Raw genomic sequence first — 26921 nt, 5'->3', positions numbered from 1 at the left:
AAAGACCGCCCAGTTGTTGTTTGTCTTGTTTTATTGTTGGTTCCGCTTTGTAATGACTGAATGATTCCCATTATTGTCTCTGTCAGGTCACAACAATGCCCATTGCCTCATAATTCCTCTTTTATGTTTGTTTCTTTTTACTTTCACAGACATGTGTCTGTTTTGTGTTGTCTCTTTGAGAATGAAACATCATGCATTAACATCATTTTGCTTCCTGTGACATCATTCCATGATTAGAGTCTCCTAATATTTAATTAACTTATTTATTTTATCTGTATCATCAAGACTTTGTCTGATTTAATTTATGCAGTACAGTTGTAGGGGTAAAGCCATGTAAATCTCTCTCCTTAGGGATTGTTCTGGTGGCCATCAACCCGTATGAGCAGCTTCAGATCTATGGAGAAGAAGTCATCAATGCATACACCGGCCAGAACATGGGGGACATGGACCCTCATATATTTGCTGTGGCAGAGGAAGCGTACAAACAGATGGCCAGGTTTGTGATCATTTTTTCATAGCCTTACAATATTAAACACACCCCCCTCTCTTCAAAACCACACCCTCAAAACACGTCAACAAAGCTAAAAATGTACAGTGCTTTTCTGAATGTTACAAAAGCATTCAGTTTCAAATAAATGCTACTCTTTTGATCTTAGAGAACTCTTTTTGGAACAAGCATTTTCTCAAGTAGAGGTTAAGAAGTTGTTAGCATCAAGTGAATGTTGAAGCTGTTTGTTAAGCTTTCCCTGATGACACACGTACATCACAGAGATGTCTAACGTCTGCATTTACGTCTACAAGACGAATTTTTTTGTGTTTGCTCATCTGCAATACGTCTATAGGATGTTTCCGATTAGCTGTCAAATAGACGTTTAGAAGATGTTTATGATTTCGAATGTATGTAAAACTGGCATCTTAAAGACGTCTATCTGATCTTTGTACACAGCAGATGCTTTCCAGAAGAAGTGATCTTTAACAGATATCTTGCAGTGTGTTATCTGGGTTGTTGTTTTGTGATAAAGAGTTCAGGCTTCAGATCAGTGATTTCCACTGGCTGTAAACAGGAAATTACATCATCATGTTCTTTGAAAGCTGTGAGTAATCTGAAAGTTCAGCTTGACTCAATAATGGGTAGAGTGGGCAGATAATCACAGTGCACGCAGCATCATTCTTCGAACCTTTGTATTTACAAGTGGGGTTTTTTGTTGCTTGAATCATCAAAGCCATTTGCACATCAGGTTTAAGCTGGAGCTAAACATCCCACACTGAGACATCATGACTTACTAATGACTTGTGTAATGCTGAAGTCCTAAAATAAGCTCAGGCGAAGGAGGAAAGACGAGGCAAGGCTTGTGGTCAGACTATGCATTTGATAGGTTTTATACATGTCAGTAACACTGAATAGACAGGTCAATTATTTAAGAGTGTGTCCGAGTGGCACTCTGCTGCATTTAGGTTTTCCTGAGGTAGCTCTCCTGGGACAAGTGTGTGTGTCTAGTGCATATAGACCAAACGGCAGCAACCGGTGTGGTTTAGAACTTTAGATTGGAAGTTTTTAACTGCATTTGAAGAGTTCAGATGCAAAAACCTCTAAGTGCCATCTAAAATTTTCATCTAAAGTGAACTTTTTTTATCAGGCTCCTATTTATCTTTATTTATTTCACTTTAATGGCATAGAAAAGGACCTGTACATTGCCATTAAAGTACAATTACTGAACTTAAACATAGGAGCCTGATAAAAATGCTAATTTTAGAAGAACATTTCAGATGGCACTCTGAGGCTTTTGCTTCTTTTTTTGTCTTCTTTCCACACACCTGTTTTTTGCTATGCACTAATGTTCCTGATCCATGTAATTTTATATAACATTTAATAATTAAAAATAAATATAAATGTTGTTAATGTCTAGAACAGGGCTGTCCAAACTCGGTCCTGGAGGGCCGGTGTCTTGCAGAGTTTAGCTTCAACCATAATTAAAAACACCTGCACCAGCTAATGAAGCTCTTAGTAGGCATAGAAACTTCCAGTCGGGTGTGTTGAGGCAAGTTGGAGCTAAACTCTGCAGGACACCGGCACTCCAGGACCGAGTTTGGACAGCCCTGGTCTAGAATGTATATTTTGATATATTTTGTTAAGTATTTGCTTGACATCTTTAGCTGCTGTTATATTCAGCTACATTATTTGAAATTTAACTTAATTCTATTTATTCAAATTATGTTGCTGTGTCCATTTGAATATAGATACATTTTCTATAAATGATTCTAATTATCAATCTGAATTATTTGATTATCACATTTTCCAGGGAATTTTGGCCCTGCTTGTTGACTCTCTTTTATTAGAGGGTCAAATTATATCAGGCATCATGCAGAATGCATGTAACATGAATATGTTTCATATGCCTCTGAATTCTGTAAACACAGCCTTATTAGTTGAATGTGCTTTATATCGACAATGGATTTACAATGGATTTCCTTTATCATGCATATCATCTCAGATATTCATAGGGACGCTGTCTTCACACATGTAAACCTGAACTTTCATCTGCAGAGATGAAAAGAACCAGTCGATAATCGTGAGTGGCGAGTCTGGAGCCGGTAAAACGGTTTCCGCAAAGTACGCCATGCGCTTCTTCGCCACAGTGGGAGGTTCAGCGAATGACACCAACGTCGAAGAGAAAGTACTGGCCTCCAGCCCCATCATGGAGGTATGTTATGACATAGGACACATTACCAAAATAATTTGTGTTCAATCTAATAAACGCGTGCCACCAAGTACTTCCATCATGTGTGCAGCAGCACGTAAAGGTGCCCTCATTCATCACTCCATCTCATCGCAGCATTGCCACACTTGAGCTGCGAAATTAAACTCAAGAATCGGCAGGCCTGTTTGAACAGATAAGAGCGAAGCACGCACTTGTGCCCTTCAGGAAGATAATCTCAGTGCCAACGAGAGTGGCCAAATCTCACAGTCAATTTAGAGATATCATTACTGCAGAAATGAGCATTGGTGATAGCAGGGCCTCTCAGGATGCGAACCTAGAGATAAACCATCCTAATACTACACGTGACTCACAACACCCCAGCTCAGACAAACGAATAATCCAAAATCACTGTAATTACTTATTCTACATGATGCTGCAAACAGGATTTTAGGTTTACGCCTCCTCAATCGTTTTGCAACCTCTGTTGTGAAATTCTCTCTCCACCCTTTTTGTGTTCCATTATGCATCAACCATAGTAATTTGATGGCTTCTTTTTTCATATTAAACCAAGAAAAGAGTGACTCAACCATAATTAACACTCTTTTTTCCTTCTGTGCAGGCCATTGGGAATGCAAAAACCACCCGCAATGACAACAGCAGCCGCTTCGGGAAATACATCCAGATCGGCTTCGATAGGAGATATTACATCATCGGTGCCAACATGCGAACATATCTGCTTGAGAAGTCCAGAGTAGTATTTCAGGTCCGTCTCATGTAGGAAGGACGATTTAAGATTTTATTGCAGCCCCTTGTGCTTTTCCATGTACTGAACACTTTATTTTTGCAGGCTGAGGACGAGAGGAACTATCACATCTTCTACCAGCTCTGTGCTTCATCCTCTCTGTCAGAGTTTAAAGATCTTTCCTTGAGTAAGTAGCCAAATGAACTCAATGACTGGTTTGGTTACTTCCTGAATTTCTGAAATCCAAGTGTTTTTATTTGCCATTGACTGTGGCTGGGCAGTATGATGGTATATGCTGTTTGATGGCAGAAATGTCTCACGAATAGGTCTTAAAATGTGGTCTATATGGCATGAGATGCTAGAAAAATGTCTGAGCTCATGATGCAGCTCATCAGTCAAATTAATGCAATGTCTTGAAGTTTTTTCATTTTTTTCTCATTAAATACTCGTATGCAAATTAAAATGTAGGCTTAGGCTTTTTATCTTTCAACCACATGAGTGCATATCGTTTCATTTGCTAATTGCCTTTCATATCCAATGAGCACCAGTGGCCGTGTGGCCACTAAATCTTTTATACTCTTGCAGCATACCCAACTGCTTTATTTTTAAGTAATGAAAATGTAAATTTGATGTAAAAAATATTTTTAGTTGAATATATTTTTGATACCATTGCAGTGATATGAAATTACTATAATACACCACTGTTCAGAAGTTCCATTTTTGAAGAGTGTCTTAAGTTCAGAAATACAGCAAAAACAGTAATATTTTGAAATATTATTACTATTTAAAATGATAGTTTTCTATTTTAATGTATTTTAAAAAGTAATTTATTCCTGTGATTGCAAAGCTGAGTTTTTGCCATCCTTTGCTCCAGCGTTTAGTGTCAAATGTCAATGCTCAAGAAACATTTTTTTCTTATTCTCAACAGTTGTGCAGCTTAATGTTTTAGTGGAAACAGTGATGCATTCTTTTCAGGATTCTCCAAACTATTGAACGGCAATGTACCTGATTTTGATCATAATGCTACTACTGACAATCTTTAAGTCTTACTCAAATGCAAATTGTCCATTCACCCTCTTATTTTAGCCAGCGCAGAAGACTTTACCTACACGTCTCTTGGTGAGAACATTTTTATTGAAGGCGTGAATGACGCTGAGGACCTTGTGAAGACAAGAGAGGCTCTTACAATGCTTGGTGAGAACTACAGCAATAAACATGTCTTTAAGCAAGGCTTTGCAACAAGACATATCGAGTAGCAAGCATATTTAATATTTATCATGGTGATGTGCAGGTGTGAAAGAGATCCATCAAATGAGCATCTTTAAGATAATTGCCTCCATCTTGCACCTGGGGAACGTGGGGATCATGTCAGAGAGAGATGGAGAATCCTGCCATATCAATGCAAGTGCACAACAAATAGTGTGTCTTACTGTATGTTATTTATTTTAGCACATTAGCTGACTATCCTTCACTTGCCTAAACAATTGCAATCTTTTTTTGCACCTGCAGAGGGACGACACTCATTTGCATAATTTCTGTCGGCTGCTGGGTATAGAGCAGGAGCAGATGGAGCACTGGCTGTGCCGCAGGAAGCTGGTGACCACTTCCGAGACCTATGTGAAGAACATGTCACATGCCCAGGCGGTCAATGCCCGAGATGCCCTGGCCAAACACATTTACGCCCATCTCTTTGACTGGATCGTGGAGCACATCAATAAGGCCTTGCACACCTCCACCAAACAGCACTCCTTCATCGGTGTGCTGGATATCTATGGGTAATGCTTGTGATTATGAGAGGTCATGCAAGTAAAGATTTAGAAGCTTAGTTCTTTGGGTTTTTATATACAGTAGAGTAATATGTCTTATGTTTTGACCTTCCCTTTGCAGAAACCTCATTGAGTTTTTAGTGTCAGCAATTACTGTAAGCCTTTCTGACCATGGGACTAATTACTTCCTCAAAGAGGGGAACTTATTGATCAGCATTATAGTAAAGATTTTAATTTATAACCAGTTTATAGTTTTTTTTTTCAACAGCTTTCATTTTCCCTTTTTAAATAGGTTTTTTTTTTTTTTTTTTTCAACGGCTTTCAGTACTACTTTCTATCCTATTAGTCTTTTATATTATTAGTTTGAATAACAAAAGCCAGTTGCATGATAATATCATCTTCCAGGACATTTTAGAATTTAGAATTGCATTTACATTTTAGAATTGCATTTAGAAATGTATAGATCATATGGTATAGAAATGCAAAAGCGTAATCATTTTTAAAAAGTTAGAAAATGTTCTGCATGACAGGAATGACCTGTGTGTTTGTGTCATGACTCTTGGCTGTATTAAGTTTCAAATTGAATGTATTTGATGCATTTAACTAATACATGCACATCATATACCCCTCAGCATGTGTTTAAACTGGAGCAAGAAGAGTATATGAAGGAGCAGATCCCCTGGACGCTTATAGATTTCTATGATAACCAGCCGTGCATTGACCTCATTGAAGCCAAGCTTGGTATTCTGGACCTTCTTGATGAAGAGTGTAAGGTGAGTCGTGAGCAGAGGCAAAAACAGTTGTTGAGAATATGATAAAGAGAATTTGAGAGAGATGTTGTCTGAACAGGTCTCCGAACAGAGTGTCTCATTTAGTTTTAAACACCTCTGCCTCTTTGAAGTTTTTGAGTATGAATCAGAGCAGCTTCAAAAGGGTGATCATGCTATTTCTGCTAGAGGTAACCCAAATAATGTTTTCAGTTTCCTGCAGTTCAAAGTATTTTTTTCTTTACTGCATCTGACAGGTGCCTAAAGGAACGGATCAAAACTGGGCGCAGAAGCTGTACAGCAAGCATTCAAACAGTGGGCATTTCGAAAAGCCCAGGATGTCCAACAGGTCATTCATTGTGGTCCACTTTGCAGATAAGGTGGGTTCAGCCTATATTAAGTGCACTATAGGGCTCAGGATGCTGCTGGGATATCATGATATCACCAAAAGCATCATCCTTAACTTCCTGAAACTCTTTTACCAATAAAGTAGGCTTTTTACACTTTAAGCTCTAAACCATTTTCATTTATAACTAGGGATGCACCGAATGTTCGGCAACCGAAATTATTCGGCCGAAAATAGCAAAAAAAGCTCTATTCTATCTCTATTCGGCCGAATAAGCGAAAAGACAGAATAAATTGTACCGAACAATGATATGACGCGATCAAATAGCAACCAGCGCAGAGTGAGAGGTGCGCACTCTTTATTATGCAGCACACACGTCAGCAGTGTGGAAGCATTTAAACTGTCGGAGAAAGACGCAAAAATCATTACAAGCACTGACAGGGAGAGACTGTTTAGGACTTCATCGCATGTCTTCAATGAGAAGAGAAAGGGGTGATTGTTGCTGGTTACTGTATGATGATTGAAATCGCGAAATGGCCTTAAACAATTAGTAAATAAACTGCAGAACGTTATGTTTTCTAATACACGCACGCATTTCATGTATTCTGACAGCACTGCACGAACTCGCAGCAGATCTGCTTGTTAACCAGGGTTCAAAGTCCAAAGCGCGAGGTAAATCTTCTCTGATACAGTCGTCAGTTGCTCATTCACATTTTTATGAATTTTTACAAGGCATGTGACAATGCAATACATACGACGTATTCGTAATGAGACTAATCATTACAACAGCTCTGTTTTAATACATTTATTATAACATGCACACATAGTGTTCAAATTAGGATCTGTAATATTTTCTAATGTTTTAAAAGAAGTCTCTTCTCAGCAAGGCTGCTTTTAATTGTACAGTAAAAAAATTAATAAAAATACATGCCTGATTCAAGAAGGGTGTCTGACGGCCAAAAATGATTATTTTACTAACTTATTAATTTAAAGTTAAATTGTGCTTTGTTGGTAAAGTGTCTGCTAGAATGATAAAAATGTTCAGTGTTAAATATTTTTAAATTGTTGTTTTGTAATAGATTTTTTTTTCTTTGAAAAGCAAGACAAAACAGTAAAAAGCACATTTTGGCTTTTTAATTTATGCAATGGTGAAAAAAAATTGGGAAAATACATGGGGGGAAAAACTCGAAAAACTATATTCGGTATTCGGCCTTCGACCCAGTGTTTAATTTTGTTCGGCTTCGGCCAAGAATTTTCATTTCGGTGCATCCCTATTTTTAACCCTTGAACAGATTTTGTTTGCCTGGACTGAACTTGACATGACATAAATACTTTTTGTAGAAATTAGCAATTTGTGATGCACATCTGGGTTTTTAGGACGAGAATAGCTTAACTCTTTACAAACTTGCTCACTGAAACCCAACTTGTGTGAAATTGTGTTACACAACACAAATGATTTGGTTAATAATGCATGATGAATGCAATAAAAATAGCTGATTCTTCTTCATGCCAGTTTGGGGGCACAAAAATGATGTAGCATGTTATTTTAGTGTGGTACTGATGTACATGTCACACTTGTGACATTGTCACCCCTGACAGGTTGAATATCAGTGTGACGGCTTCCTGGAGAAGAATAGAGACACTGTTTATGAGGAGCAGATAAACATCCTCAAGGCCAGTCAGGTGAGCCCTGGGTATTTTTGGTAAGAATAAAATGTTATGTTTAAAAAAATAAATCCATCCCCATCCAGCTGGGCCTCTGTTTATACTTCACGCTTCCTCATGTCTGCGTGATTGGAATCACTCTTTAGCTCATGTCTTGCTCTCTGGCCCGTTTAATCAGTTAATTGACTTAAAGTTCTCAGGCAAACAGAGGCCTGACCTTGTCCACACCTAGCACTGAATCACTCGAACAGCCGGATCCATCTTAACCGAAATTTAATAGTATATCCATTGTCTTTGTCAATACTGATCTCTCTCGTAGTGTTTTGTCCTGAGGTTTCTTGGCAACAAAATTCACTGGAATCTGAGCTATGTTCATTTGCAGACAGCAGCACATCATCGTCTAAGTTAAAGACCTTCTCTGCAGGGCCATGTTGAAATGCTGTCGAGTTTAAAATGAAACTTTCACTAGGACTCTTGTAATGTCTTGTAATGTCCCTGTGGAAGAAGTGCAATTTAAACATCAGTTTGTCTCAAGAGATAACAGTTTTCAGCACTGCTGTCTGAAGTTTGCTATTACTTTAAATATGCTTCAGAGCTATGTTCTCTTCAGGATATCAACAATGCTGAGCAAGGCATTTCATGCAGGGCCTTCATTGTGGTTTAAAATGTCGTGGGGTTTCACAGATCAAATGGTGAAGGCATAGCTCAGCTCATGCATATTAATTAGGTTGCACACAAATGATTTAACATGATCTTTTACTGATTTAATAAATAGTCTAAGTGATGTCTTACTTTTTTATTAGATCTACCACTGATCAGCACTTAAAAGCCAAGTATGACTGCTGCTGCTACTACTATTATTATTATTACTACTTGGCTACTTTTGAAACTTAATACTTGGACTTTTACTCTAAAAAAACTTATTTCAAGCATATATGTCCTTATAGGAATGGTTTGGCCAAAAATGAAAATAGTTGAAAATTTACTCACCCTCGGGCCATCAAAGATGTAGACGAGTTTGTTTCTTCATCAGAATAGCTTTGGAGAAATGTAACATTACATCGCTTGCTCACCAATGGATCTTCTGCAGTGAATGGGTGCTGTCAGAATGAGAGTTCAAACATCTGATAAAAGCATCACAATAATCCACAAGTAATCCACAATACTCCAGTCCATCAATTAATATCTTGTGAAGTGAAAAGCTACATGTTTGTAAGAAACAAATCCATCATTAAGATGTTTTAACTTTAAACCGTCGTTTCTGGACAAAATACGAGTCCATACATCAAAATAAAGCTTCCTCCAGTGAAAAAAAAACTCATCCCCAAAATCTGTCAAAAAAATTTGTTTAAAGTAATGTTAAATGTCTCCAAATCTGTTCCGATTAAAAAACGAACTCATCTATTTTTTTGGATGAACTGGGTAAGTAAAAGTTTTCATTCTGGGGTGAACTATTCATTTAAAAGTATACTATATTTTTTTCTGTCTTACTGGTTTAAAACAGCCAATGAAATCCTTTTCAGTGTAAAACTGTAATTTTTTGTTTAACATAAAACAAATTATTAAAATTAAAATTTTAACTTAAATATAATTTCCCAGTACTTTTTACAACCCTGTGCAACTCGGGATACCATTGCTGTCCGCACCTTTAATTTGTATTTAGTCTCTGGTCCATCATCTCTGTTTATCAATCTCTACCTACAGTGTCAGACTTACAGTGACTGCAGTTTAATGATGTCATCTGTATTCCATCTTAGAGCCCTGTATCTTGGCAGGATCACGGTATTAAGGATTCATTGAAACACTGTGTACCTGCCTTGTGGTGGATGCTTAGGGAGTGGATTTTAAAGGGATTCCAAGTGTGCTTTGAAGTGCTGCTGGAGTTGAATACAAATTTTATGCAAATTTTAGTCTAGCTGGAATAAAAAAAACATCTGGGTTTCTTATGCCTCTTATGCAAGATGTGATGCATCTGTAATATTACTGGATAGCTTAAAGCAGTCAAGATTTCTTCATGTGACACTTATTATCAAATGTATTCTTGTGTCTCTACAAAATATTTTCTTTCTTTCCTGAAAAACTGTTGTGTTTTCTGTGTGTGTGGTTTTTTTTTTTTTTTTTTTTGGGTACAGTTCCAGCTGGTTGCAGATCTCTTCCATGATGGTAAAGATTCTGGTCCTCTCTCAGCCACCAGCAAGAGCTCCAAGATCAACGTCCGGCCTGCCAAACCAGTTCCAAAAGGCCACAACCGTGAGCACAGAAAAAGTGTGGGCACCCAGGTGAGGCTTAGTGTCAAGAGGCCAGTTTTAGGTCCATGTTTGTGCTTGACAGTAGATCAACTGACGGTCAACTTATTATGAAGATGAGGTGCTTAACATAATGATGAAATAAAAACTTTCTTTCACAGTTCAGGAACTCTCTACATCTTCTGATGGAAACGCTGAATGCTACCACCCCTCATTATGTGCGCTGCATTAAACCCAATGATTATAAGGAATCCTTTGTGTAAGTTTTATTTATCCATTAGTACTTAGTTTATCTTGCCTATAAATAGAGAGGTATAGCTAATTCATTTAAGCTGCCAGAGAACATTAGAGTCATGCTGGTACAGAGACATTTGATCGACCTCAACTGCACCCTAAGTTTCCTCCAACAATCAGACATCAACGCTCCTCTGAGAATTAGCCGAAAAGGTTATATAAAATATAATTAAACCTGGTTTTCTTTTTTTAGAAGTGGCCCCCATCTGCAAAGTACGTGCTGAGTTAACACTTTTGTTAATTATTTTTCCATTAAATGTTTGAGGTGAATGGAAACCTGACATTGACTGGTCTGTTCCAAATACTATAATAAAAAGAAATATGGTACTTGTCAGCTTTTTAATGTGTTACACTATATTCATCTTCAAACAATCATGTTTAATGTATTTATTTGCTTATTTTTCTCGTAAAGTTCACAATTCTGAGAAGTGATAGGGTTTTGTTTTGCTTCCTCTTCAAATTCTGAGCACAAAAGCCCCTTCAAGGATGCTAAATTGACAGGGTTTTGTCAGTCACATGCTCTTAAGGTTGTGAACACACAGTCACAGAGCTCTGAGTCAGATAGCTTCCAGTCCCTGAGCGGACTGCAGTCTCCCAATGCCTCTCTCACGGGAGATGTGCTCTATGCTCAAAAGAAAGATCCGGTAGGTCTAGATAACACCCCAAATCTCTCGTGGGGTGACATGCTCACTTTTGTACCCATAAAAAATGTCAAGATCAGATTTTCCTTGTTTAGGATCTTCTTGTGTTGGTTTTTGTAAAGATTCCTCACTCTTTGACTGACTCTTTTGACTTATTGCTTTCTGTAGGTTTGATTCTAGAAGAGCTGTTCAGCAACTGCGAGCATGTGGAGTTCTCGAGACTATCCGCATCAGTGCCGCCGGGTATCCCTCCAGGTAACGATCTGCAGATTCTTTTATAGGGCTTTAAGGCAGGGTAGACATGGGGGCTCTTGTCTTATGCTCTCAAGCAAGACATTAGGAAAGAGTTTTGGTGCTTCATATATACATGCATAACCTCATGTTTTCTCACTAATCATTGGAAATGATATAATTATGGAAATCAAACCACTAGTACAAGTTTATTCAATATGTGTTTTTTTCATTTCCTTGTCGCATCATGTCACACACATGTCATTTCTTAGGTGGACCTATCCAGATTTCTTCAGCAGATATCGGGTGCTCATGACACGGAAGGACATGACCATTGGCGATAAGAAGCAAGTTTGTAAGAACCTGCTGGAGACCTTAATCAAGGTAAGATTACCGTGGTTAGAAATAGCTTATATGTAAGTTACATGTGTAGTGCTCACTCTCATGCTGGTATTGTGGTAATACCATGTTTGTCTGGACATTTACCACAGTATTTTTGAAGTACCTTGTACATTTATTACCATGGTATTGCCGTGGATTAAGAAAACAGATGAGCTCAAAACTTCTTCCTATATTAGCAATTAAAATATTTCTTAAATATTTCTAACATACAATCTGATCAAAAGTTTGGGGTCTGTACATTTAAGAAATTAATATGTATTATTCAGCAAGGATGCATTAAATTGATCAAAAGTAAATATATAATTTTATGTAAGTGGCGTTCCGTCCATATAAGCTGCGAATGCTCCGTATACCCAGGCCATTTGAGAGAATAAATTCACGGGATTATTCATATAAACATGATTATAAGTTGATCCCTGGTCATTTGAAATGTAACTTAAAGCTTAAAGAGTTAGGAATAAGTACGTAAAATTATTTATTTGCCAAACGGCAGTAATTTTCTTTAAATCTACCAGTTGCGGTTGCTTCCGGGCGAGCGGATTCTCCACAGCTTTCTCGCCTCTGCTCTGTTGCTATGAGTCGTCAGGATTGATGCGCGTTCTCAGTGATTTGCTGGTCTTCGACAGGTTTAATGCGGTAGGTAAGCTGTCAGCGAAGTGCACGCCCGAGCAGAAAAATGTGCTGCTGCTGTCAGATCTCGATTGCAAAAAATTACATTGTGTTTGATGCAAAGCCAACTCGATTAAATCAAAAGAAAAAACACTGTAACTGTATATTTTTGTACATTTTTGGTCATAGACAATGTATGTTGAAGATATACATTATTGTCAACGTTATTGCCTTAGCGGTAAATTTAAAAAATGTTTTTAGAAAAACGTGGGCTATATAAAATTTTAATAATAACAAACATCATATTGTTCCCTTTGTTTTGCATATGCTCGTGTCGCTTACAATTAAAGTCCTTCTCTGATTTTATTATTGTTTGCGAGGTTGCAACGTTACTTTGCAATTTGCAATATTTTTTATATTTTTGGGTATTTTGCATGGTCTGTTATTGTCACCCGAGTAGTGTCACCCGGGTGGGAGTTTTAACTCCTATTCACTGGGAATAAAAAAATCATTTAGCTGATGCAGAGACATATAGACGGGGGAAATCCTCCCATCTCCCCACCCTCTGATCACGTATCATAACGTAACTACGTGTAAATGTTATTTGGTGGTTTTTACTTGGAAAACCAGCTATATTTAACTATGGATAAACCTGAAACGATAGAAGGATTGGAGATGAATTTAATTTACAAATTTCTTATTTGTCATCTGTGATCCCTTTTGAGTGTCCTAAAAACCGATAGGGGGGGGGTCTTATCACTCAGCATACCCGGTTAAAAAAGTCACCGTTCGCCACTGTATTATATATTTACGTTTCAAATAAATGCTGTTCTTTTGAACTTTCTATTCTATTCTATTTCCATCAAAAAATCCAGAAAAAAGTATCACGGTTACCACAAATATGTTAAGCAGCACAACTGTTTTTCAATATTGATAATAAGAAAAAATGTTTCTTGAGCACTGGATCAGCATATTAGAATGATTTCTGTTGGATCGTGTGACACTGAAGACTGGAGTAATGGCTGCTGAATATTCAGCCCACTTTGCCATCATAAAAATAAATTAAAGGGGTCATATGATGCGATTTCATTTTTTCCTTGCTCTTTGGAGTGTTACAAGCTCTTGGTGCATAAAGAAGACCTGTAAATTTGCAAAGACTAAAGTCTTAAATCCAAAGAGATATTCTTTATAAAAGTTAAGAGTCAGCCACACCTACCTAAAACGGCTCGTTCTAACACGCCCCCACATATCTACCTCACTATGTGGGAAGATTTGCATAACGCCGCCCAAATGTGCACGCAAAGAAAGAAGGCGTAACTTTTATTCTCGCTGTAGTATTGTTGCCGCTGCCGCCATGTCTTGAAGAAGCAGTGTGTCTCTTTGTGAAAGCGAAACTACTTTGTTTGGTCTTCCAAAAGAGGACGATATCCGCTTAGTCATGCCTAGAGCTGATCCGTGCTGGTCACTGAGGGAATACATCAACTTAGTGCTGTGGATCTATGATGCAATGCAACGCAACGCGTAAAAAGACAGTATAAGTCATTATAATAAGTAATTATGTCCCCACTGGATGCAACAAATGCCTCGTTTGTAATGGGTTTTAATGTTTTTGTGTCGTCGCTCCGGCTGGGACACGCCATCACAGTATGTGAGGGGCGTAACATTTCCGTCTCACGCTTGAGGTATTCGGCCAATCACAACGCACTGGATAGCTGGCCAATCAGAGCACACCTCACTTTTTCAGACCGATGAGCTTTGTCAAAATCGATGCGTTTCAAAAAGGCGGGGCATAGAGGAGAAACAATAATGTACAGTATGTGGAAAATAATGTGTTTTTTTTTACTTTAAACCGCATAAACACATTTCATTACACCAAATACACAAAATAATGTTCTTTTTAGCAGCATCATATAACCCCTTTAAAAGATTAAAATGTACATTCAAAATTAAAAAATAATTTTAAAGGTATTTTATGTTGTGATATTTCGTAATATCACTGTTTATTTTTGACCAAATAAATGCAGCCTTGATTATAATGTTTTTCAAAAACATTTAAAAAAAATCTTACTGACCCAAGACTTACAGTAGTACATTTATCTCAATAAAGAGGTTTGTGTTTTTTTTTTATTTTTTTATACAGTTTGGCATTTTTACACTTTCTGCTTGTCCGAAATAGCATTTTGGACTCTTGGGCAGTGTTCAGGGGTTAAATATGCCGCCTTCAACATGAAAAATATTTTATTAATGTTTATTCAAGGATATTTGTCATGAATAAACCTGTTAAATGTGACTCTTAACTTAATTTCTCCTTCAGGATCCAGATAAGTTCCAGTTTGGAAAGACAAAGATTTTCTTCAGGGCAGGTCAGGTGGCCTATCTGGAGAAGCTCCGAGCTGATAAGTTCCGCTTCGCCTGCATTAAGATCCAGAAGACAGTGCGAGGATGGCTGCAGAGAGTTCGGTACCGCAAGATCCGCAAGTCTGCTATAACTCTGCAGAGATATGGCCGGGGTTACTTGGCACGCAGGTGAATGTTTGAGTTGACTGTTCTTAGATTGAACTTCACTGGCATGTTTGTCGCTCTACTTACAGCTCTTGTTCTCCCATTCTCTCTCAGATATGCAGAGATGCTTCGTCTGACCCGAGCAGCACTTATTTGTCAGAAGCAGTACCGGATGGTACGAGTTCGACAGGAGTATTTGAGGATCCGGCGGGCTGTGATCACCATTCAGGCATTTGCCCGGGGCATGTTCATACGCAGGTTATATCAGGAGGTACTGCACTGCGCTTTATCTTTTGTTTCACTCTCTTCAAGCTATGTTTCTTTAAAGCACAGTTTTAAGCTGCATTTTCTGCATTTTCAGTTCTTGCTCCATCACAAAGCCATGATTATACAGAAGACCGTCCGTGGTTGGCTCGTGAGAAAGAAGTATCTCCATGCCCGAAATGCTGCCATTGTCATCCAGTGTTTCTACCGCCGCGTACGTGCCAAGCGCCAGCTCAAACAGCTTAAGATAGCGGCCCGTTCGGCCGAACACTTTAAAAATCTCAATGTCGGAATGGAGAACAAGATCGTGCAGCTCCAGAAGAAGATGGATAACCAGGTACAGGAAGATAATATAATGCATAAATGTTTGCAGAATCACCAAAACCAACTGACATGATGTTGAGTTGTTATCTCTTTTCTTTACAGTCAAAAGAGCATAAAACTCAGAACGAGCAGCTGAATGTTACTAACACTGCTCTGGGATCAGAGGTCACTAAGCTCCAGAAAGAACTGGAGACTCTCCGCATTCGGCAGACTGCTGGCACTCAGGTGACATCACTGCAGGAAGAGCTTGAGAAGTTGAGGGTGGAGCTTCAGGAAGCCCACGCCCAGAGGAAGCAGATAGAGGAGGAGTTCAGCAACGAGAAACAAGGACTCGAACAGGTGAGAAAGGATGCTCAGATAACTAGTCGATGTTTGTTGAAGTTCTTTGTCTCAAGACTTGTTTTCGTATTTCTGCTTCATTTAAGTTGTCTGAGGGTAAATAGTTGAATGTTACAAAAACAGATCAGTGCATTTAGCTTTTCAGTTTCCACAGAAAAAATGACACTCTTATCTCTCATAACAGGGCAGCTGTTACATAACTAATGTCTGTCATGCACAAGCAAAGTTAATAATGCATGGAAATTGTTTAAGAGGATTGACCAGCTCACAAAAGGTCTCTTGAAATGGAATAATCAGCTAGTTTGTCTTTAATGTGATCATCTTCCTCATGTTTTGATGGTAAGAGTTAAAAATAATAAATGTAAATTATAGTAATGACTTAAAATATATTCACTGCACTATTTACACAACGTAAATAGTGTTTAAGTTTATTCTCTTATTTTTCTTGTTTTTTTTGTAATAGAAACATATAATAAATATATATGTTTATATATACATACACTACCATTCAAACGTTTTGAGATCGTAAGATTTTTTTATGTTTTTGAAAGTCTCTTATTTTCACCAAGGCTGTATTTATTTAATCAAAACTACAGTAAAAACAGTAATACTGTATAATATTATTACAATTAAAAATAACTTTCTATTTGAATATATTTTAAAATGTAATTTTAAATTTGATACTCAAGAAACATCTTATTATTATCAGTGTTGAAAAGAGTTGTGCTGCTTAATATTTTATTGAAAACCGTGATACATTTGAATGCAGTTTAATGCATTCTTAATGAATAAAGTATTAATTTCTTTGAAAATAATCTAATTGACCCCAAAGTTTTGAACGGTAAGGTGTATATATATATGCACAAAAAGGGACTAGGGATGTTCTGAGCCGATCTCAAGGACGGGGGCTAAAAAAGCCTTTTTTTTTTTTTTTTGTAATGCTCTCCTCAGCCCGATCTTTATTTTACGTCAGTTGTCATGCCGGTGTTGTGCCCAATTTCGACCCCCTGCCAAATTATTGCCCCCACCGCCCCCCGTTTAAGTCGCTACCTGATTGCCTAATCCTAACCCCTCCCCCACACCTACTCCTAATCCAACCGATGCTAGGGGGGCAGTAATCTGGCGGGGGTCAGAATTGGGCACAACACCGGTGTTGTGCAGCAGGAGGCGGTATGTTGGCAACCGCCTTTAAAAGGAAAAGAAGACGCTTAAATGTGTGACGTGCGAGAAACTGTGAGGTCTGTTCTAGCACATCATACACATTTGAGATTGCGTGTTCAGTGTATTTGATGCACACTTTTGTAATGATCACTTATTAATTTATCATTTACTTTTATCTACTGTCAGACTTGATTCAGACTTGAATGACAGACTAGCACTTTGACAGCGCGAGCTACATGATTTCTAACCTTATCTCCACTTTGTTGCAATTATTCTGCTTATTGTGCATATAAAATACAAGAGGTTTATATCAGTAGTCCCATATTCATAATTGTGACATGCATGCAGTGTGTGCATATAAACACAAAATCGAGGACACTGATCGGGACATATCAAATAATAAGATGGTTTGAAATAATTATTCATTTTATTTTAATTCAGATTTTCACTCAAATTGTTATGCTGATAATATAATTGAATATATTTAATATTAAATAAGAAAAATACAAAATATTAAATCAAATCTCAAACTTGTGGACCCCACTGTATATAATCTGAACTGGCTTTCTTAGAGTTGAAGTTGCTCGCTTTTCTGATGGTTTGAGTCGAAAGTGTGGTGTGACTTTTCCTTCCTTTTGCAGAGGGTGGAGGAGCTGGAGAAAGAGAACACGCTCTTGAAGAAGGAGAAAGAAGAGGTGAACCGCAAAATCCAGAACCCCACTCAGGGTGAGTTTCATGCTTCAGAGTCACATGCACACTCAGAGCATTTGGAGGAAGGAGTATGAGGAAAGGATGTGTGGCTTGCCTGGAGGGCTGGGCTGGTTTTGTTTGACGCACAAGAGGGTCTGTGTGCAGAAGTGGGATGAGAGAGACAGAAACTGCATTGGATTTCAGTGGAGGAATGTGAAACTGCTTCTTTACCTGCACAACTAAAAGCTGACCATTGTATCAAGCTGGTTCACATGCGAGAATGCTATTTGAAACCCAAGGTTTGGTCTCAATACGCTTTCTATTTGTTAAATGTCACTTTAGCGAGTTTGTTCTGTGCTTATTTTCCTCAGGGCTGTGCTGTTGTTGAGGCTGTTTAAGTTGTTTTAAAATGCTATTCAAAGGACTGTTATAAATGGAGTGATTGTTTTGACAAATGACAACTTTTATCAGTTTTTGTTAACAGTGTCTTTGGTAGGAAACAGATTTTTTTCTTTTCTGGTCTTTATTTCGGGGCAATCTAAACTGTCTGATATTTTACTAAGTGTAAAGGTGACCCTCACATCATTCCAAATGACTTCCTTTTCATTTGCTGACCACAAAAAAACTTTTTGTCCATACAGTGTAAGTCTATGGAGTCCAGTCAGAGTTGTTTTGGACCCCATTGATTTTGTATTGTATTGACAAAAACAGTTCTTCAGAATACCTTCTATTGTGTTTCACAAAATAAAATAAGTCACAGGTTTGAAATGACATGAGGGTGAGTAAATGGTGACTGGATTTTCGTTTTTGGGTGATCTATCCCTTTAAAGAAAAGTCTTGTGCAATTCAAGTGAATAGGACAGTTAATGCTGGAGGCACAATCAAGCTTGCATGTGGTATTGATAAATCAGATAAAATTCATTATAACCAACCCTTTTAACATATGAAATACCCTTTTGTTTTGTAATTTCTATAACAGTTAAATAAAACAAAAATAAATTGAAGGAAAATTTACAAAAAATGCTTCATCAAACTATCAGGCCATACATCTGATAGCACTTTCAGAATCTGTTCAAAGGATGTGATTAGAGGTTTTCACACAGTACATTCAACATTGAGTACAGTGGAGTAGAGTTTGCTTTAAGTCAACAATGATGTTTCGATTATAATATGCATTGTGAATGCAGAGTACAAGAGAAAGTGCTTATTTTATTTCTATCGAGATAACAGAATCAAGAACATATTGTAACCTACACATAGATGTTCAAAGGTCTTCCATCAGAGTAATAAAGATCTTTTATTGCTCGATAAAATATCAATCAAGCCGAAGATCAATAAAAGATTGTTAGAAGTGTTATCATCACTGTCACATTGCATAATATCCAAGTGGACTCGGCAACACAAAACCTGTAGTGTGAATGTAAAATAAACTGAGACCTCACAACTAAAATGGATCAAAAGAGGTTTCAGTTTTTCATACCTTTAGATACTGAATGAAAAGCCCTAATTAGAGCTAGATTATGAGAAAGATACGTTTTTCACACACATGATACCGAAATATTCAGCTTGTGAAAGTTGATACAGGTGAATGGGAGCAGCATGTCATCTGGTTCATTGCTTTATTCCTGTGTGTGAATGCCTTTTTGTCTCTCAGGTCAGGGCAGCGATGCGTCTCCGAAAGAGACCCGTCTGCAAGTTGAACTGGATGAGGAGAGACAACGATATCAGAACCTGGTGAAAGAATATTCCAGACTGGAGCAGAGATACGAAAATCTGCAGGAGGACTTGTCCTCCATGAAGGTAACGCTTTGACAATAAGTCTGAAATTCTGGAATTTGCCTCTTTTTTTTTTTTTGGGGTGTTTTTAATGTCTGTATGGTTTTCCACATTCTAGTTCCATCCTGGCCACCGGAGGAACCCCTCTAACCAGAGCAGTCTGGGCTCCGACTCCAACTACACTTCCATCAGTATTTCCGAGGTGGGAGACACTGATGACACCATCCAGCAGGTGGAGGTAAAGTTATTTCACTGAATCTGCCAACAAACACCAGCAGACTTTGAAAAGGGTATAAAGGCACTTCAGAATGAGCATTAATGTGGTTTGTCTCCCTGCAGGAGATGGGCATAGAGAAGGCTGCCATGGACCTCAGCGTTTTCATGAAGTTACAGAAGCGTGTACGAGAGCTGGAGCAGGAAAGAAAGAGGCTGCAGACCAATCTAGAGAAAGTAGAGGAACTGAGCAAACGCAAGGCATGTTTATTTGTCATGTCTTCTCTGCTTTCATACATTTCTCACAGTTGCCACAAAACAAAAGAAAACCAAAAATAGAAATTACAAAATGTTTAACAAAACAAAAAACAAAATTTTTAAAAATAAAACCATAAATATATCAAACAAAACCGATTTTAAAATTAAAGTAAAAATAAAATGAAATACAAAATAATTACTCTCTATATTAGCAATATATTTTAAGACATTTAAAAATTCAATCTCAAGCTGTGACGTAAACTAAAGTCTATTGGCCTTAACTTGAAAAATGACAACAAAGGAAAGAAAACTGACTGTTTAATCATTTGATAGGGTGAATGTATGTGTTAATACAAATTATCTTAAATAATGAAGCTTTGTTGATCGTTATGTGTTGATACTTTTCTTTTTATGCTCTCATTACGTTTGTAGAAACAGAAGTTAACCTGAATGACTGCTAAACATTTCCCACTTTTTGGCCATAAGTTACAACATCATAAACACCAGTTATCTTTTCTGATGGTCCCTCATCTGGACTTGCAACAGCATGGTCCTCTGCTTTATCAGTCAGCTTATGTTTAAATTTTTTTTTTTCATTCATTCTTTTATCTTATAGGGAAATGAGCCCAAGAGCTCCACGTCAGAGGAGGATATAAATGCAGACCTGGCCTACAACAGTCTGAAGGTAAGAGTCAGACCAGTTCAGTGTAATGGTCATGCCGCTCTGCCTCCAGTCAAATGTCTGTCTTGGTGCTCATTGATTTGTTCTGCACTGGGGCCGCTCTGCTGCTGCTGCTGGTTGTCTTGCCTGTTAAACTCTGGGTGAGTGGAATGATGCAGAAGTGTAAGACCAGGGCATTTTTAGAGAGTTGAACTATGGCAGGAAGGCACATGGCAGGAATGGCAGGAAGGCTTTTATTATTGCTAATCTGTTTGCATAAATCAACTCCATTCTTCATTTTGTTAATTAAACACTTTAACTTTCTAACAAATATTGAAAAGTGGCTTTGTATAGACATTGAATTTGATACAAATGAAAAGCAAGGCTGTGTGGAATAGAGTGATGTTCAATAGGATATACAGTTTTAAGATCAAGTTGATTTCTTAATAGTTCTCTCTTTTGATCTGATATTGAGAAGTCAATCAACTCACACAGAAGCAGAGACAGGAAAGCGATCAAAATTATTTTTTCAGTGCTCTGTCTAACTTTGTCTGCACAGAAATATTATAATAAGCAATGAAAAGCTATTTATTAAGCTAAAGCAATGAAATATTTCTGCTTCTCAACATTGTCTTGTGACCTTAAAGACTTTGAAACAAGTTCTTATGTCTGAATTTTCTCACTCTCTAATAGGGCTGTCAAAAAAAATTTGAATTCCGAATATTCGTCGAACTTAAAATAAAAATTCACATTCGAATGCAAAACCGTTGCATTCGAATTTTAGGTGTGCGTTAAGGAGGCAGCCTTATCAGTGGCGCACAAGATGCGATGACGATGTAAGTGTCATTGCATTTTTGAATGTTTTTGTTAGCCTATCCAGCTGAAGCCACTAGATGCGGTGCTGCTGCATTTGTGCGTTGTTAATTACAAATATTGTGGGAAAAGAGAACATCAATGCAGAGATCTTGTTTACGTCAAAACTGAAACCAAGCCGTTCACACAGAATGCATATTTCGCGTATTTTCTAGAGGGACACCTATCACCGTTGCACTCACATCTCGCACAAAAGAGCCACATGTTTAGAAAGCCATGTAAAATTAATAGAAGTTCAACTCTGAAAAAACATCTCGAGACTTTATGGCGTCTCAAGTTTTTAAATGAAAAGTATACTCTGTGTGATTGGCTTTCGACCCTTTGTATTAAACTATGAATACATACATGATGCTGTTTTGTTTATAGTTGTTTAAGCAACTTAATTAATTGTAATTGGTTTATAAACATTATTTTAAACATTATGCACTTTTTTCACTGATAGTCATGTTATGCATTGAATAAACGTGCATTAGTAATATTTTGCTCGATGCGCCCTCTTGTGGCCTCAGAAGAGAAGCCAAAAGTTTTTCTTCACCCTAACTGAAATTATGCATTTTAAATTTGAATATAATTCGAATTTTGATAATATTTAAGTACAAAATTCGAATTTAGTTTTTCAGTCCTTTTGACAGCCCTACTCTCTAATTTGCTTTGAAAATGATATAGCATAAAAACTCAAGATTAAATAGTGCAAACAAACAATATCAGATGAAAAGTAGTACAACGGTAAAAAATAATGAATTTAATATTAAGAAATGCATAAATGCAAATATATTTACTCATTCATTCAAATACATACATTCATTACTATACATTTTCATATGCATTTTACTTTTCATTTGATAATTTTTGCAATCAATTTATATATATATAACAATCTTGGTCTAGTCTTGCACACAGGCAGATGGCTAATAAGAAATCAAATTTAATCCTTTGTGTCCTAAAGTTGTTGTTTTTTTGTCAGATCTAATTTTTTCCATCATGTGATTGTGATCTTCCTCGGACACCTCACAAGCCCTTAACACTTTAATATCAGCAATCAGTCATTTATCTGAGTACGAGGGCGTGTTGAAACCCCAACGGCAGGCTCGGTTTAACAGCTTTGACCAGAGAACAAAGTACAAGAATGAAGACACCAGAGCCAAAAGTTGACCTGCTGGCTGTGCAGCTGAATGTGGAGCTCAAGGCAGTAGAATTGCGTAACTGATTTGTTTGTTTTCTTAAAGCGCCCCAACATTGCACGTTGAGCTTATATAATAATTGCTGATGGTTCTTGTTCTGTAGTGATCAAACGCTCTGTGTCTGATCAAAGCTTTAGCTATGGGTGTTAGATTTCCTTGGATAAAATTACTGCAGTTACTGCAGTCAGCATTGCTTGTTTTTTGTGAGTCCCTCTCTTTCTGTTTCAAAGTTTCTTTCTCTCACATAAACAAACATTCGTTCAGGCTTATTTGCAACTTTTTGCCTCCAGTCACTTTTGATGGCTTTTAATAAAAATCAATCCTTTAAGTGTTACAAAATACAGACAATTTACTCTCTTTCAGACTGTGTTCATAAAATGTGTTCTGTTTACAGCGGCAAGAGCTCGAGACTGAGAATAAGAAGTTGAAGAATGACCTGAACGAGTTGAGGAAAGCGGTGGCCGACAGGGCCTCTGAGAACAACTCATCCAATGAACTTCAAGAGGGCTACAACCTGCTGCTGAATCAGCTCAAAGCGGCCAATGAAGAGCTGGATGTGCGCAAGGAGGAGGTCCTCATGCTCAAGACCCAAATCGTGAACTCCACGAGGCAGTCAGAGAACATAAACCACATTGTGAGTCTGAAAACATCACCACCCCTCAGTCGACATTTTATAAATTTGACTTTTGTGGGCTTCTGATCCAGTTTTTTTTTTACAGCTGTTGTCTTACCAAATGAAGCTATTGTAGTATGTCATCAGACTTTCTAATCCATTAGCATCCCATCAGGCTTCAATGGAGGTGCCTTGAATGGAAAGCTTCTTTATCTTTTATAAAAGCAATCAGACATGGAGACATTGCATGGGATAAGATGGGATATAATGGGCTTTGATGGACCTCAGAGTAATTTAAGTTCAGGGAAAGTTCAGCGTAATAACGATGGTGTGTCTGAGCTTTACAAAACCTGCACTGCTAGTGAAAATGGCTTTACTTGCCTGTCTGAATCTGCTGAGTTTGGCAAATCATTGTCAGCATTGGTTATGCACGAAAAGAAAGCTCTTTTTCTCGTACTTGGCATTATATTTGTGACCCTGGACCACAAAACCAGTCTTAAGTCGCTGGGGTATATTTGTAGCAATAGCCAAAAATACATTGTATGGGTCAAAATTATAGATTTTTTTTTTATGCCAAAAATCATTAGGATATTAAGTAAAGATCATGTTCCATGAAGATATTTTGTAAATTTCCTACCGTAAATATATAAAAACTTCAGTTTTGATTAGTAATATGCATTGCCAAGAACTTCATTTGCACAACTTTAAAGGAGATTTTCTCAATATTTTCATTTTTTTGCTCCCTCAGATTCCAGATTTTCAAATAGTTGTATCACGGATGATGTATAAATCTCAGATGATGTATAAATCTGACTTTTGAAAAATGTACCCTTATGACTGGTTTTGTGGTTTAGGGTCACATTTGTATAACTTTTATGAGTAGCTGAAATGGAGTGTCCATAAGACAAAAAACTATTTTCTTGAAGAATGCTTCAATACATAAAAATATCTGTAAACATACACTTGTTGTTTGCTATTGATATATTTGTTTCATTCAAACAGGACTCCAATGATGTATCAGAATGGACCAACAACAAGAAGCCTGTGGACACTGTTGATGCACCTGATTTAAAGAAGTAAGTCCAATCTACATAATGAAAGGCTTTCATCAGCTCTCCTCCACGTGTTTATTTGTCTTTTTTAATGAAGATTGAATCCAGTGGTATTGACTGTTCATTTGAGTTCAGAGCAGCTCTCTGATTCAGCTCTTGATGCCCTGTCTACTTTCATTTACAGCAGTATATCTCTGTTTTCTGACCCACATTACTGGAGATCTAATCACTTCTCATAAATTAGCATAGTGCTGCCTCAAACAAGCATTCATAGTCTCAAAGCTCATATTTTAAAATGTATCTGCAATATTTCTATCAAATTTATAGACCACCACCACTGGCTCATGGCGAGTTGGAGACAATTTACTGGCCATGCATATTTTTATGCCATGAAACTTTATTTTGCATTCATACAATTTCAAAATTTGTATTCAAAAATAGTTCCTTTTATATTTTTATATTCTGTTGCACTACAGTGTCATGTCTAATGATCTAAAACAAAGATGAGCTTTAAAGATAACAGAGAACATATTTAGTGACGACAGTGATTTTTTATTTCTTGGTAGAAATTGAGTTATAAATTGGAAAAAATTGACTTTTTTTATACTTTCCACTAACTTAGGAACCACACACAGGATTGTGGGATATTATAGACAGCAAATGATACTTCTAAAACCATCTAGATGAAGGGTTTTGCAGTTTTGCTGCAAAACATTGCTACTTCTTAAAGGTAAATTTTAACTAAAAGGTAAATGGTGATTTAAATCACGTCACAACAGTTTGGGGGCACTAAGATATTTTTTTTTTAGATTAATACTTTTATTCAGCAAGTATTCATTAAACGGATCAAACGTGACAGTTAAGACTTTTATAACGCTAACAGGAAATTTATATTTTTAAAAAAACAGTCTCCAAACTTTTAAACGGTAGATCAACGAGGGTCAGTCTACCATTCTCACAGTTTGATTTAAACTATATTTTATATTGCAATTCCAATAAAGTTGCTGACCAGCTGGCAAGTACATTTTTTGTAAACTCGCAAAAGCTACTTTTGCCCCCTTTTGGCACTTACTGAGTGTTTATTTTGGACTCTAAATAGTGTATTAAAAAGGTGCCACAGTACTGTCTATTTAAATTGTCATCTCTGGCTTTTTATCTTTTTACCTCTGGCCAGTGCACTTTTCAGTCTGAACCTTCATACTGTTCTATATCCATCCAGGCTGTTCTGAATTCAGGACACTTTCTCTCTGTCACATTTGTAAAGTGGTCTTTTGAAACCGAGAGTGGCAGATGTTAGATGAGGTACTCATTAACTGTGAAAGAATACATTTTCGTACTCTGTGGTCTCAGGACTGAGCACTTTAAACAGCAGCTGATTTCTCATGCATGCGTTTTTCCTTCTTTCTCTATTTCTCATTTCCTTTGAGTGCCACATCTCCTTACAGACATTGCTTGGGCAGGCAGCTCACCTAAAAAAAACTGAAACATTATATCCCCAAGAAATAGCCAAAGTCATAGCAGCTACATGACCTCTTTACTTGAAAATAACATGGATGAAATGGAGATGGGTAATTCAGATGAGCCCTCATGCTCAAACTGATGTCTACACAGACTAATCTAACCTGCCATGCCTTGCTTTGCTTCACTAACTGGCCCTACCATCTTGTCATTCTTCTCTTTTGCTTTCTCTCCTGTCTGTCTGCTGCCGCTTCTCTGTCTCTTTGGCTCTCCGTTACTCGGATGCCAGTAAAGCACAAGACTGGGGTTATTTGAATGAAGATGGGGAGCTTGGCCTGGCCTACCAGGGTCTAAAGCAAGTTGCCAGGTTGTGCTTTAAATTTCTTGGATTTCCCTCCAGGTTTAACTCTCGGTTTCGATTTCGAGGCCTCTGTTTTTGTTTTTCAACCAGTAAAGGACCATCGGGCATATATTGACTCTTGTCATTTTGAGAAGTGTTTTGAGGACTAACTGAAGTATATAGACAGTTTACACTCACTTATACTATAGTGTGGCATGTTTGGATGTGTTCAGGCTGCTGGAGGCCCAGCTTCAGACGAAGTCTCGACAGCACAAGGATGAGTTAGAGGCTCTCCACACGCAAATCGAACTGCTGAAGGACAGTCTGGAGAAGAAGCAGGAAATGCTGGACCACTTTTCTACACTTTCTCCTGAAGCTCTGGTGGAGTTCAGCGTGCAGCAGGAGATCACGCGCCTCACCAATGAAAACCTAGTGAGACCTTATCTTAAGTATCATTTTTGTAATCAGTATTATTGTCTTATTTATTATTAGTATTTTATTTATTTATAATTTAAAAATGTCCTTTAAACAAGATCAATAGTATTTTCAGAGAATTGATTTTGAATTAAGCATGTTTTTTCTTACCTTATTGGCTAATTGTTTGTGTTGCTTTAAGCATAAATCTCTTAATTATGTTAGATTTATGGTAAAACAAATAAACTTGCCATTGGTATAAGAAAAATAAAACAAGCAATCTCAAAAAAAAAAATGTTTGTAGTCAGTTTTGCTAAAACATATCTTGTTGTAAGAATATTTACATATTTTGACTTGAAAACAAAACAATTATTTTTCAATGAGCCTTCAAACT

The 26921-nt window shown here is 37.3% G+C and overlaps 1 protein-coding gene across 1 annotated transcript in view; it reads left to right on the top strand.

Annotated features, from left to right (window-relative positions):
• Window positions 1-26921, top strand: part of myo5b (myosin VB) — a 69282-nt gene that overhangs the window by 38208 nt on the left and 4153 nt on the right. Inside the window, 28 exon segments of the mRNA XM_016233314.1 lie at window positions 352-496; window positions 2546-2702; window positions 3319-3462; window positions 3547-3628; window positions 4528-4635; window positions 4733-4842; window positions 4951-5225; window positions 5781-5817; window positions 5819-5980; window positions 6232-6354; window positions 7920-8003; window positions 10118-10264; window positions 10393-10490; window positions 11335-11421; window positions 11670-11781; window positions 14723-14934; window positions 15025-15181; window positions 15272-15511; window positions 15601-15837; window positions 17640-17724; window positions 19343-19488; window positions 19583-19702; window positions 19804-19938; window positions 20552-20620; window positions 23045-23284; window positions 24266-24339; window positions 26063-26140; window positions 26347-26545. Of these exon segments, the coding sequence (XP_016088800.1) occupies window positions 352-496; window positions 2546-2702; window positions 3319-3462; window positions 3547-3628; window positions 4528-4635; window positions 4733-4842; window positions 4951-5225; window positions 5781-5817; window positions 5819-5980; window positions 6232-6354; window positions 7920-8003; window positions 10118-10264; window positions 10393-10490; window positions 11335-11421; window positions 11670-11781; window positions 14723-14934; window positions 15025-15181; window positions 15272-15511; window positions 15601-15837; window positions 17640-17724; window positions 19343-19488; window positions 19583-19702; window positions 19804-19938; window positions 20552-20620; window positions 23045-23284; window positions 24266-24339; window positions 26063-26140; window positions 26347-26545 (3863 nt within the window).

This window comes from Sinocyclocheilus grahami, unplaced genomic scaffold (assembly GCF_001515645.1).
Source record: "Sinocyclocheilus grahami isolate Dianchi unplaced genomic scaffold, SAMN03320097.WGS_v1.1 scaffold428.1, whole genome shotgun sequence".
Taxonomy (NCBI): Eukaryota; Metazoa; Chordata; class Actinopteri; order Cypriniformes; family Cyprinidae; genus Sinocyclocheilus; species Sinocyclocheilus grahami.
The sequence above is the reverse complement of the archived record's forward strand: the minus strand, read 5'-3'. Positions and strand labels throughout refer to the sequence as shown.